Source organism: Corythoichthys intestinalis, unplaced genomic scaffold (assembly GCF_030265065.1).
Source record: "Corythoichthys intestinalis isolate RoL2023-P3 unplaced genomic scaffold, ASM3026506v1 HiC_scaffold_24, whole genome shotgun sequence".
NCBI classification, from domain to species: Eukaryota; Metazoa; Chordata; class Actinopteri; order Syngnathiformes; family Syngnathidae; genus Corythoichthys; species Corythoichthys intestinalis.
In genome coordinates, this window is record NW_026651593.1 from 3151267 (window position 1) to 3165562 (window position 14296).

General features: G+C 40.0%; 1 protein-coding gene across 1 annotated transcript in view; it reads right to left on the reverse strand.

Moving 5' to 3' along the window:
- LOC130911290 (zinc finger protein ZFP2-like) overlaps nt 1-14296 on the reverse strand; it is a 36489-nt gene that overhangs the window by 20944 nt on the left and 1249 nt on the right. The window contains exon 2 of the mRNA XM_057829156.1: nt 2000-2398. Coding sequence (XP_057685139.1) covers nt 2000-2398 — 399 coding nt within the window. The remainder of the gene's footprint in view (nt 1-1999; nt 2399-14296) is intronic.

The following is a 14296-nucleotide window of genomic DNA, read 5'->3' on the forward strand; positions in this document are numbered from 1 at the left end:
AATGCATACAGCAAAGATGAAGACGTTAGCATCATCCCAATAAGTTTTCTGCTGCAAAATGTAACTTGAAGTGTTATTTAATATGTACCAGTCTGGGCGTCCCAAACTTTGTTACGATATTTTAAACGTTCCAATGATGTATCACACATGCATGTTGACATTTTTTAAATTTGGCAAAATTGGGGTCTCAGAACGGAACTTCAAGCCACCTGAGTGTTTTCCGCCATGTGCTCGTCTTTCACACAATCACAGTGCACATGCATGTTCTGCAGATTGTCACTCTATACACGCATCCGTTTTATAAGTTTAGACACACATGGATTGCACCTTAAACTCGCTCTGATGTGACTACATCATAATGAGTAAGTAATAGGCCTGAACGATATTGGAAAAAACAATTGTTGCAATTTTTTTGAGGTTTGCAATATATTGCGATATTATATTGCGATATTATATATATTTTTTTTAATCTTTTTTAAAGAAATTTTCACTAGATGACTTGAATAGCTGTTTGGAAATACTTTACTTGACACACCGTGACCACAGTATATTCATATAATACCGTTTCATTTGTGAATGATGAAGATTGCTTTATGAAGGGATCCAGGAAGCCATGTCTGCACAAAATAGATCATTTATTGAACACAATATTTTACACTTCAACAGCAGCAAATACTTTAAATGATAAATAAAAGAGCAGGTGCATTAGTCCCCTAAGTTTTTGACAAAATATAACAATAAATAAAAACTTCTGTAAAATAACAACAAAGTTGTAAACATATTTGAACAAAAATATTAAATATGACATATAAAAGAGTTGTTCACAAACTATAACAATAAATAAAAACCTCAGTAAAACAACAAAGTTGTCAACATATATGAACTTAAATATTAAATCTGACTAATAAAAGTGCAAGTGCATTAGTCCCCTGAGCTGTTTACACAAAATATTACAATATAAAACTGCAAAACGGCAACAAAGTTGTAAAAATATTTAAACAAAAATATTAAGTGTCAATACTTTATGTGCAGCAGTACTATATATAGTTATTTGAAAAATACGATTTACAATAAATTTAAATATAAAAAACAGAAACTCAATTGAACTTGTAAATAATTGACCTGAATAACTGCAAATAACTGATGGATAACAGAACCAAATTTCCTGCCTCCCTGATAGCGGTCACATGAATAAAAAGAAGAAAAGACATTCCTCCAGCTGTGTTATGTATTTGTCTGCATATCGTCCACCTTTCTTGCTCAGCAATTCTCAACTGGGTCTCATAGGTTTTTGGCCAAGACTACTAGTTTATCCACTATTGCAGGCTTGAGACAAGAACGTTGGCACGTAACAATGTTCCCACCTGTACTAAAAAGCCTCTGATGGGAAGGTCTTAGCAGGAATGCATAGATACCTGCGTTTTAAATGGTCCCACATGTTCGACAGATTACTTCTTGTTGATGCAACCATGGCGAGGCACTGTCGACAGGGCTGTTTTTTGTCCCTTATAGTCTTTTTCTTGCCAAAATACTTCCAAAACTCCTTTTGGAGACGGTCTTGCCTCGTTTCCTTGCTTCAACGTGTTGCTTTCTTGCTTTCACTTTGAGAACGGCCCCTCCTCCCTCCGCTCTGCTGTCCGGCCCCTCCTCCCTCCACTCCGCTGCCGCGGGGGGAGGGGGAGGAGCCGATGACTTGCTGGAGGGAAAGAGAAGCTGTGCGCTCTCCTTCCCTCTCCTTCCTCAAAACAAACGTTTGTGGATTAAAAAAAATGAAATGAAAATATTATCGCACGTCCTTGCGATGGGACTATTGCGCATGCGCACATCGCGATGGCGATGTTTAAACGATATATCGTTCAGGCCTAAAGTCAAAACACCGACTGGACACACTATCGCATAAAGACAAAACGGATTGAACGAATGCCACCAAATGACAGTTCCGGCTTCTGCTTGAGATCAAGCCCCGCACTCCCCTCAATTTAAGTAAGGTGATACTCACAGAACAGCGAGCGTGATGTGAAGTCGTCACTCTCTGATGGTCGAGCGATGAGGTTGTCTGCTTGGAATCCTTCTTTTGAACTGCTGCTGCTGCCATTCGGAGGCTCCGCCCCCCTGCTGGCTTCACTCGGACCCCCATCTTCACCCTTCAAGCTCTCATCAGTCCACTTGGGGATGTTCACCACCTCCACTTTAACATATCGCGGGTTGTTCTCCTCCTTTTTGAGGGGACGAGGTTGCTGCTGCTCCTCAATGTGGGGGTTCGCAACTCTAATGAAATACTCCTCCTTAATGTGGACTAATTCTTCCTCCACGTTCTTGACGTATGGCGACTCTTCCTTCTCTTCTTCTTTCATGCGAGCACATTCCTGGCGTTCAGGACGATGCACTTGACTGACATCTGCAAGACCAAAACCATAATCACACATGAGCCAAGTTTTAATTCTTCATTTGCAATATTGTGTCCCCAAAAGATTTACTGCTTCAGAAATAATCCTTCCTAATATTCCATCCTAATCTGATGTTACTGAAAGGTCGTTTCTCCATTTTCGATTGGTCAATATTAAGCCTGAACGATATATCGTTGAAACATCGCCATCGTGATGTGCGCATGCGCAATAGTCCCATCGCACATACGTGCGATGGTTATTTTTATTTTATTTTTTTGCTTTGGGGAAGAAGAGTGACTGTGCGACTCTTCCCCTCCAGCTCAGCAGTCATCGGCCCCTCCCCCTCTCCGTACTAAAGTGTAGTGGAGGGAAGAGAGCGGAGGGAGGACGGGCCGTTCTCAAACTGAAAGCGCTTTAGGAAAGAAAGCGATTAAAGAGTCCCGAAAAGAAACTCAACATCCGAAACTTGGAAGTATTTTGGCTATTAACAAGATGATAAGGAACAAAAAACAGCCCTGTCAACAGTGCCTCGCCATGGTTGCCTCAACAAGAAGTAAGACGTAGAACATATTTGACCATTTAAAACGCAAGTATCTATGCATTCCTGGTAAAAGCTCCCATCAGACAAGCTTTTTAGTACAAGTGGGAACATTGTTACGTGCCAATGTTCATGTGTCAAGCCCGCAGTGGTGGATATACTAATAGTCTTGGCCTAAAACCTATGGTGTTATACTTGTATAAATGGTAAATGGTGTTATACTTTTATAGCGCTTTTAAGGCGCTCAAAGCGCTTTACATTACATTGCCCTTACCAGTGCAACGGTTTGCGGTTCAAAGCCAAACTGTACGGTTCGCCCTGTACTCTTCAATACGCCTTTATGAACCGCGCCTTTTCGGTTTTGCAATTAATTTATTCCGAAAGCTTGTGGAATTAATTGGTCGAGCTCTGTGTGTGACGTGAAGCACAGCTTTGGAGAAATTCCCGCCCCGCCGCAAGTAAATATCCGATCGCTGTCAAGCACGTAATAGAAACAGAAAAAAACGCCCTTTCTCGCTTACGAGCAAAGTGAAAGTGAAACAAGAAAGAAAAAAAACGCTATGGCGAGCGGAGGAGTGGAGAGACTGAATTTTGTAGGCTGTATTGGCACCATGGAAAAAGTGCTTAGAAAATGGATTTCGTTCCACTGAAGTGGATCTACATGACCTCTGCTTCATAATATACATACGTTGCTAATTAGTACCAAAAAAAAAGTGCTACTCACGGTTTCCAGTCATTTTTTATTAAGTAGCGTTTTCGTGTCATTCTTTTTTTTCCCCGTGGCGCAGTGATATTGATACAGCGGAGTCGTATCGTCAGTGTGTGAAGCCATTTTAGGTCACGTGCACCAATAGGAGACGAGGATTGTTGCTATGGGTTTGTAAAACAAACAACATGGCGGCGACCGTGTCAAGCTACGACACGAGCGAAGATGAACACAAGATAAGAAAACCGCATTCGAAATTTAGTCAAAAGGTATCGAAACGATGCTATATGCATCTCTCATCTGTCCAAGGACGAAAAAGGGCAGGAATTTGGCCGAAACGGTGGGCAACTTGCTAAGCCTTCGTGGCTACGACAGACAATGGCGTTCTCTCCAGGCTCCGTCGAGGGATATTGCTGAAAATGTTAAACATTGCCTCGACATGGATTTTTAACGACATTGACTACAGGTAAGCCACACACACGCCTTTTGTTGTGAATAACTATGGGAGTTGGGGGGCTTCTGGTCAGATCACATATGAAGTTAAGACTTGCAATGTACGGTCATTATTATGATGTTAGATTGTTATCTTTGAGCAAAAAGTTTAGATTGACAAACAACACAGTATTTAGTTTGTTTAACTGTAGTTCCAAAAACCTATTTGATAATTTTATCCAGGAAAAAATGGCAGAATAGATAAGCCTAGATAATTTGGATCGGAAGATTATGTAAATATGATATTAATGAAACAGTTCTCACATGGTTTATGTGTGTGTGCGTGTTTTTCAGAACTGAAACACCCTTCACTGACAGCTACAACTTCTTCTGTGAGACCGTCGTCCATTAAAAGATTAGAGTTGACCAGGAAGTGCTGCGAATGGACAAACTTGTGGAAATATGGCATTATTGGGACCATGGAAAAAGTGCTTAGAAAATGGATTTCATTCCACTACGCTGGATCTATGCGTTCAATGCATTTTTTTCAAAGCTAATACCCTCCTAACTCAGTCACCAGCCAGAAATGTTTCTTGATGTGAATACACAAAAATACAGATCTAGTGTTGCTGTTTTTGCTTGGTTTAAGTGGTATATTAATTCTGGCAACACGAAATCTTTATCAAATGCATAAACACATCTACCAAACATTTGAAACAAGTATTGGTGCCTTAGTATACACATAGGTGAATTCAGAATGAGAAATATAGCTAATTTCTTGAAGGAAAAACTTCAACATTAATTATTTGCACCCAGCACAATGAAATATATATTGAATTAAGCTAAAGGGTTATGTGTCATATATCAAAAATATCACAAACTACTATGCAATGAAATATATAAAATAAAAAATGCACACCATGATCATAAATGGCTGAAAATCAACCGAATTGCTACCACACCCTCCTAAATCTGAATCATGGCAAAAATGGAATAAGACAAAAAATTACAGGGTGATCAAAAAGTAATGTGGCAAAATCATCAGGTGATACTTAAAAAAATGAAAGACATCACAAAAGAAGTGATGGACACATGTGTTAAGGATAACGTCCAAGTTTTATTTCTTGTTTCACAAGTGCTCAAATGTGAGCACACCCAGCAGCATGGACAAAATCAAGCCACGATGAGAATTCCTCTCAAACGTGTGCATGTCGCAGTCATTGTCTTGATTGCAACTGTTGTTCGATATTTCTCATCATCAGTACTTGCTGGACATGTTGGTATGTTAAAGACAAAGTTCATTATCCATCTTCATGGCACATATCGTATGTTATACACTAAGTGTATGTTCCACCACTTCCAGCAAATATTGATGACATGAAAGATCAAATAACAGACACAATCAATGCGGGAGGGAGGAATTCTCATGTCAACTTGATGTTGTCCATGCTGCTGGTGATGGCCATATTTGAATACTATGAAAACATGAAATTGAACTTAGTTACTTCCTACATCTGTCCAAGGTAGTGTTTTTTTGTTTGTTTGTTTGTTTTTTAATGTTTTTCGTTTTTGACATGGCATTATGATTTTGGCAAACCCTTTTTAATCACACTGTATATACACAAAAGGTTGGAATCATTCAAGTATGGTACTGTTGTTACACAACATTTATTTAAACATGCTAGTGTTTCATACTATGAAAATACACATTATTACACATACAAATATTGAAAAACGAATTAAAAATATATATATATAGAAATAAAAAAATAGTAAAACTGTACATGACAACATTACTCCTCAAAATCGCTTTCATCAAAGTCATCATCCCATCCAAGTGTCTTCTGTTTCTTTGGAAACATTCTCGCATGCTTGGCACCAATATAAAACAGTACAAGAAAGTTTTGCAGACATACAGGAACATCTTCCCGTGTCAAAATTGGTTGCCTTTCAACTACAGTTGACTACTTGCAAAACAGTATCAGGGGCAGGATTTTTAGTCATCCATGTCACTGCCAACTGCCCATCCTCAATGTCCCACCCATTCCCAATGGGTGAAGGGGCACACATTTTACCTGTTAGACAATGTTTCATAATTGCTGCTTGATAGTTTGCTGTCCTGCAATGTTGGTACAGAGCATCAGTTTTGGGGGGGAATAGAATGTTCTGGCAAGACTGACAAGGCCATACAGAAATATCTGCATTTGGCATCATTTTTGGCACATGACTGGCCAGACAGGTGGCACACGTATTTACACAACGTGTTAAATGTTTGTAGGTCAAGTTTAAAACTGCAGCCCAGCTTTGCAAACCCAGTCAGGTATTCTTTTTTATGACGTGCAACAGAAAATGTTTTTTTGCCTTTGCCATGAAAGGCACAAGCAGAGTCACAACCTGTGAATATATGGATGCCAATGAGTGCTGAACACACACTAGTGCCAGGCGTTGCGGAGACCTTAAAGACGTCAGTCCTCGTTCTGTTGCCTCCTCCTGTGAAAAAATGCCATTTACACTGTAAATCTTTCTGCAGACTTACAGCAATCACTGCCACGTCAGTATCAGGGCTTTTACTGACTACAGCTTGACGTTCTTGAGCCAAAAGGTTTATTTAACCATTGTCACCCATAACAGGTATGCAATAAAAAGTTCTACTGGATTCACTTTCTATACACTGTACTTACAGTGGGGAGAACAAGTATTTGATACAATATCAAATACTTGTTCTCCCCACTGTACATTTTTAAAACAAAGTGGTATTGATATCTGGGCTAAAAAATGGTATCGTTACAACACTAATTTAAATAAGAATTTTGTGAGCATAAGCTAATAACAATTAACCTTGTGGTAAAGGCGTGCATGTGGCTTACCTGTAGTGAATGTCGTTAAAAATCCCAGTTGACGCATTTTCAGCAAGATTCTTCGACGGAGCCTGGGGAGAAAGCCATTGTCTGACGCAACCACGCAGGCTCTGCAAGTTTTTTTCTAAATTCCTGCCCCTTTTCGCCTTTGGACAGATGAAAGGTACATATAGCATCGTTTCGATGCCTTTTGACTAAATTTCGAATAGGGTTTTCTTATCTTTTGTTCATCTTCGCTCGTGTCGTAGCTTGACACGGTCGCCGCCATGTTGTTTGTTTTACAAACCCATAGCAACAATCCTCGTCTCCTATTGGTGCACGTGATCTAAAATGGCTTCACACACTGACGATACGACTTCGCCGTATCAATATCACTGTGCCACGGGGGGAAAAAAAAGACCGACACAAAAACGCTACTTAGTAAAAAATTACTGGAAACCGTGAGTAGAACTTTTTTTTTGGTACTAATTAGCAACATATGTATATTATAAAGCAGAGGTCATGTAGATCCACTTCAGTGGAACGAACCAACACAATTTACCTCAGCCAATACAGCCTATTGAGGAAGCACCGGCTTCTTTCAAATCTGCGGTGTGGCAACATTTCGGTTTCCCCGTGGACTACAGTGCGGAGGGAGAGAAAATATTGAAAAAAAAAAATAAAACAATTTGCAAGCATTGCTCAGCGCTTGTTACCGATGCTAATGGCAACATTTATAACATGACTCCGGCACCTCATCCGGCATCACCCACACCCACTTTCTCAGAGCAAGACTACCCCGAAGATGACAACAGTGAAAACACACGGCGGGATTCCTTAATTTATTTGCAACGCTTGACCCGCGTTACATTGTTGCCTCGCGGACATATTTCTCCAACAACATAATCCCCGACATTTATGATATGGCACGCAAAGCCATCTAAGATGATTTCGCTAAAGCACACAGTTTCGCCCTGACCACAGCTAGTTGGACGTCCCGTGCTACAGAGTGCCACTACCTAACTGTGATGGTCAACTATAATTCATACCTATCAAGTTGTACGGTCTTGGCGTAATCTGTACAAGTGAGCACTGATTTTTAATTGTGTACGTCGTACGTTACGTTCAAAATCTGTACGTTTTTCGTGCATTATGTTTTTTATCCTCCGTACCGATTTTTTCACCCTTTTCGGCAACAAGACAATGTGCGTTTATACGTTGGTTGAATGACGCCAGAAAAGTCAGAGACACGGCGAGGGAAGAGTGTTTGTTGTGATGCTGTAGCAAACACGATGCTAGGCTAGGTGGCTCCAATATTTCCTGACTGTAGCCGACAGCATACAATCTACGCCTAGATATCTCATGCATATAGAACTACATGCGAAATGAGACTCTGTAGCGTTAGTAAACAGCCGCCATTTTAGAGCAGTAAACTTCTCACAAAGGCTCTGTTGTAGTGAACCTTCCTAGCGAGTAACTTTTTAGCTAAAATACTCCTAAATCGGCAAAATCTTGACTTGAGTCTATCTTTAAAGGATGAAACAGTTTTAAAATTTTCACATGTCGAAAGTAGACAGAAGGGAACTAATGCAAAAACGAGAGCAATTTTATCAACTTTAACGGTTGATTCACAACATTAAATGACCTCCAAACGTAGCAAAGGTTACTTTGTTTTTTGTTTTTGGTGTTGGTTGGTGTTATACTTATATAGCGCTTTTCCACCTTTCAGAAAAAATGAAAAAAAAAAAAACATGAACGGTAATATAATAATAATAACGGTTGTATTTTTCTGTTGCTGTTTTGCAGTTTTATATTGTTACATTTTGTGTAAACAACTCAGGGGACTAATGCACTTGCACTTCAATTTGTCAGATTTAATATTTAAGTTCAAGTATGTTTAAAGTGTATGACAACACCTGGGGAAATGCTAATATTCCATCATTTATCCATCAATGCATGCCTTTTGAATTCATATCATGTCACTTCGTGTAATTACACACATCGCAACACCAAGAAAATGATAGAAATTAGGTCGATTGTCAAGCTAAAAGGACCCGCCCCCGAGATGCCGGAAATCTAGCATATTGTGTGCGTGACATCACTTTCGGGAAACAGCCGGCTCAGTGCTTAGTACTGAATGGCGGCGATGATGGCGGACAATTTTGTTTCTATTTGAAGCGACGAATCCAACGAAACGAACATTCTTCTAATGGTGACGAGGAGAGTTATGAACCTTTCTTTAGTGTTTTGGGTTATCAATTTGAGCCCAAACGAAAGCCAATGCAGCCTAATGAAAGGATCATTGAGGGGAGCAATCACACTGATGAAACCCCGACAACAGTTCGTGTGGGAAACACCAAATGGTATGTTTTGCATTTCTTTTTGTGAAGCTGATACACCGTGACCGCAAAATAAAAGTAATGTATAGAATAATTATCATTTAATATGCTATCATCGGTTTCGCTCTGCCAACCAACACAAATATGAATGGGATTAGAGCAGGAGTCCCCAACCTTTTTTGCACCACGGACCGGTGTGATTTGGGTCTTTTTTTCACGGACCGGTGTCCCACTTTTATATTCAGTTGGACTCTCAATGTTATCCAATGGTGCTATAAACTATTCACATCACAAACATACATGTGCAACACGGAAATGGCGTAAATTAACGCTTAACGACACGGCAAAGTCGTTACGTGAGAGGGCTACGTGCAGTTGTGTGCGCCAAACATGGCAAAGTAAGTTAATATTCCTTTCTTTAAAGAAAGTTTGTAGTGTGTACTTAGGAATCGCTGCATTCGCGGTCCTTTTTAACATTACGCGAATGCCAACTTTGTCAGAACATCGGCAATGTGCGGCAGAAAAATACAGCAAATATAAAATAGCATTTGTTTTTAGCCCCGTCGTGTTAAGTGCAGGGAAAAAATACAACTCACCCGCTGAATCAGTGGGAGGGCTGAGTTTGTTTCGTTGAGACGAGATGGGAGAGTGAGAGAAGCTAGCATCACGAATACACGATGTTGGAAATTGTAGCACAGTTTTCAGCTCGCTCCTAGCGATGTCGGGATATTCCGAAACGACTTTAATCCAGAACTTCGGTAGAGTTGTTGTTTCAAATGTACGTTTAAATCGCCGTGATTTGTGATCTCTACAAGCTGATATTCCTGCTCCACAGACATGCTCGAATCACTCAATTTATTCACATACGGGTCACGAATTCACTCCTTCGCAGTTCGTGGGTCTTAAGTGATTGGGAAGTAGCATAATTTTGTTTTCTTTGAGGTTGTAGGCACATCTTCTGGCTCGTCAGGTTCCCGTTTCCCTGTAAAATTGCAAAATTAGCCCTCTTAGCACTGACGAACTTTACTCATTGTCTGCGTAGTCCAGCTCTTTTTCTCGCGTTCAGGAACTCATGGGTACTACATTGCGACAAATGGCTATTTGTAAACCACATAGCATGACAGGTTTGAACCATTTTAGCGATTTTTTGATAAACCCGAACGCAACTCTCGTCGATAAACAACGATGGCACCTGCCTCGACCTTTTGTTTCCTTGTTATGACGTCTCTGCCCCATTCGGCTGTTTCCGGAACACTTTCGGAAATGTTCGTCATTTTCGATCTATTTTCGATAATTGCTCATTAATGTGATAGATTTTATTTTATTTTAATTTTATCAATATTTGTTATCTTGGCACTAGAGCTGAAACGAATACTCGAGCAACTCGAGTAACTCGAGTTTACAAACTGATCCGAGTAATTTTATTCACCTCGAGTAATCGTTTATTTTGACAGCTCTAAGCATCACGTTTCGCTCGGACTACTTTTAATGCGGGACAACGCGCCGACGTCACGTGCGTAGAGGAAGAAGCAATAAAAAAATATAAAAAACATTTCCGCAGCCGACAGCCGCTCCAAACTACGCCGACGTTGCTAAAAACTAGCCCGCGTGATGTTAAGTTGGTAGCAGGTAGCATCTGAGGAGTCTCATAGAGATCACATGTATGTTGAACTAGATGCAATATGATAGACTCGGCCGCGTCTGGGCAGAGGTAATAAACAGCGGCCATCTTAAAGCAGTAGAGCGCTAAGCGCTAATAAAGAGCGCTAAGCGCTAGTAAAGAGCGCTAAGCGGTAATAAAGAGCGCTAAGCGCTAAAAAATAAGATTAACGTTACTGTCTGAGTCACTAGCTCACGCAACGTTAGCCCTGCGGAGGGCTAGGTTTCTATTAATTATGACCACTTTCGATGCGTGGCTAACGTGTCTTACATACAGGCTTTAACATAACATAGCTTTGTGGAGTGATAAGGGTGTAAAATAAAAACTCAATAATGCTAACTATCAATTTTAGCTTAGTAGTCATTGCTGGATAAAACACCAAGTAGCACTGGTCCCTAATGTGCTCCAATACAGCCTGTATCATACATTTATCTTGAACACTGCAAAAACACAAAATCCTATCAGGACTTACAGTTTAGACTAACTTAAAACTTAACTAGAACTTAAAAATGGCTTGACACAAATAGAAATTCAATTGAAACACGTGGGAAAAAATCCTAACTTTTAAGTGATGTGTGTTATCAAGCGTAATGGCATTTTTAAGTATAAATATATATATATATATTTTTAATAAGATCTAAAGGTTTTTTGAATGAAAGCAGTGAATTTGTCTTTTTTTTTTATTCTAGTTACATCTGAGATGCAATTGTTGGCTGTTTTCAACAATATACAGTGATACCTCAGCTCACGAACATAATTGGTTCCCAGAAAGTGTGCGTGAGGCGAAAAGTTCGTCTTCCGAACATTTATTTCCCATAAGAAACCATTAAAATGAGAATAATCCGTTCCCAGGTCCCCATAAAACATAATTTTCTACTAAATAAGCCTTAAAACTACACAAAAATATACCTTATTTTATGTATAATAAGTGTGCTATTGTATTATAATTAAAGAAATAAACTGTACTGTATAATAAAGTTGTTTTATTTACCTTTGCGATGGTATGGGAGTGGGAGGAGTGGGAGGAGGAGGGAGGGAGTTACTGTTTGGAAGGAGAGTGTTACCGGCAAAGTGCGCAGTTAGCGTAGACTCCACTGCTGTGCCCCCCACATGCTTTTGGTTGTTAATAAAAGTGCCCACAAAAAGCCATCCGACGCCTCTGGGTGTTTGTATGCACGCCGCCTCCTTTCTGGAGAGGAAATCGGGCGAACCGAAGACAACCGACGACAACGAGCCAACGTGACTCGCCGGTCCACTTCTCACGACGGTGGGAAGCTGAAAGCACCGCCAATTACCAGTCGAGGGCGAATTGGTAACACGAGTCACCTTCCATAAGGACTGTATGTAACTCTTTTTCGGTCCCATAATAGCAAAAGTACACTCAATATGGTCCAAAATGTCTATCTAACACAAACCACGTCCGCACTCAACGAAAGGGAGGGGACGAACTGGGACGCCGTGAGCGTGCGTCAGCTTCTCGTGGCGCTGTCCGACCGCGTGGCTTGGTTCGTCCGCCGAAAACTAGTTCGCCAGCAGAGACTATATGCTCGCGAATTTAATGTTCTTGAGGCGAAAAGTTCGTGAGCTTAAGCGTTCGTGAGCCGAGGTATCACTGTACATCGAAAATAAAGACATTGATTGACTGAAAATGGTTCAAGATTAGATGAAATGTCTTGTTTTCTCATGTATATTTATAATTGCTCTTCACCTAAAAATATATTTGTTTTATCCGATTACTCGATTAATCGATAGAATTTTCAGTCGATTACTCGATTACTAAAATATTCGATAGCTGCAGCCCTACTTGGCACATAACGGTTCTATTGATGTCTCACACCCCCTTTGCGTTTTCATACCCTTTAACAACTTTGTTGCTGTTTTACTGTTGTTTTTATTTATTATTGTTATAGTTTGTGAACAACTCGGGACGATTGTGCCAGCTCCTTTATTTGTCATATTTAATATTTTTGTTCAAATATATTTACAACTTTGTTGTTATTTTACATCAGTTTTTATTTATTGTTATATTTTGTGAACAATTCAGGGGACTAATGCACCTGCTCTTTTATTTGTCATTTAATGTATTTGCTGCTGTTGAAGTGTAAAATACTGTGTTCAATAAATTATTTACATGGCCTCCTGGATCCCTTCATACAGCAATCTTCATCATTCATAAAATTGAATGTATTATATGAATACACTGTGGTCACGCTGTGTCAGCCAAAGTATTTCCAAACAGCTATTCAAGTAGTCTAGTGAAAATTTCTTTATATCTATATACAGTATATATGTATATGTATATATGTATAATTTTTTTTTAAACATCGCAATACAATATTGCAGTATATCGCAAACCCTAAAAAAAAAATTACAAGTCTTTTCCAATATTGTTCAGGCTTAGTAAATAAGTAGATTTGTAACATGAGAATAATTTGATTAAAGTGTTGTAGATCACATTAAAATTAGTAAGAGACGGTCAAAAAGATGTTTTCTTTTTTTTAAGGCCGTATCAAACTAGCAGCAGCCGAGTTTAAAGGGTTCAGCGGCAACCTATTTATTGTGTATTGTAATGTCCGTAACTAAGGCACAACTAGGGCGAGATAGCGAGAGATAACGGTCACATGTCGCGGCAGCCTGCTGTTATTTTGTATTGTTTTTCTTTATTATTGTTGCCACAATAAAGTGGGTAAGCCAATACAGACTTCTGCAACCCCCCCCCCAACATCCCCCCACCGACCCCCATCCGGGGCACTACAGTATTTTGGATCGGAATTTTTGGCGAAAGTGAGCGGTGGATGGCAGTCTTGTTTGAATGAAGTTGCGCCGAGAGACGGGGCCAGAAATACAGCATTGCTCTATTTTCAGAGCGCCGCCCCGCTGACGTCAATAACGCATTCAATAGCAGAGGGCCAGGCGTACTTAAATCTGCGCTATCAGGCTGTTTCGGCGGATGGACATGCGCAATCACGACTGACGAAACCTTGATAAATGTGCTTTTTTTTCCGATATTCGCGAGGTCTGGGTCACTCGAAAATGACTCTCATACCTCTCCTTGCCAAGCTAAATGGTACCTCGATGTGCGTTTGTGTGGAAATGTACTCAACCACAAAAAACTCTTCACCTTCTCACCGAAACATGTAAAACTCTTTACAAGGCAATTAGAATTTCCCCCTACTCCTTGAAACAGGTCCATTACAAGGGCGTTGGTTTGGTCTCAATAATGGTAGGCACGGTATAACTGGTAAATGGTGTTATGCTTATATAGCGCTTTTCCACCTTTCAAGGCGCTCAAAGCGCTTTACACTACACGGGACGGGACATTAATAAGATCAAAAAGATTGAGTGAACGGGGGTCAGGGCTACATTTTGTCACCCATATGAACCTAATTAATTGATA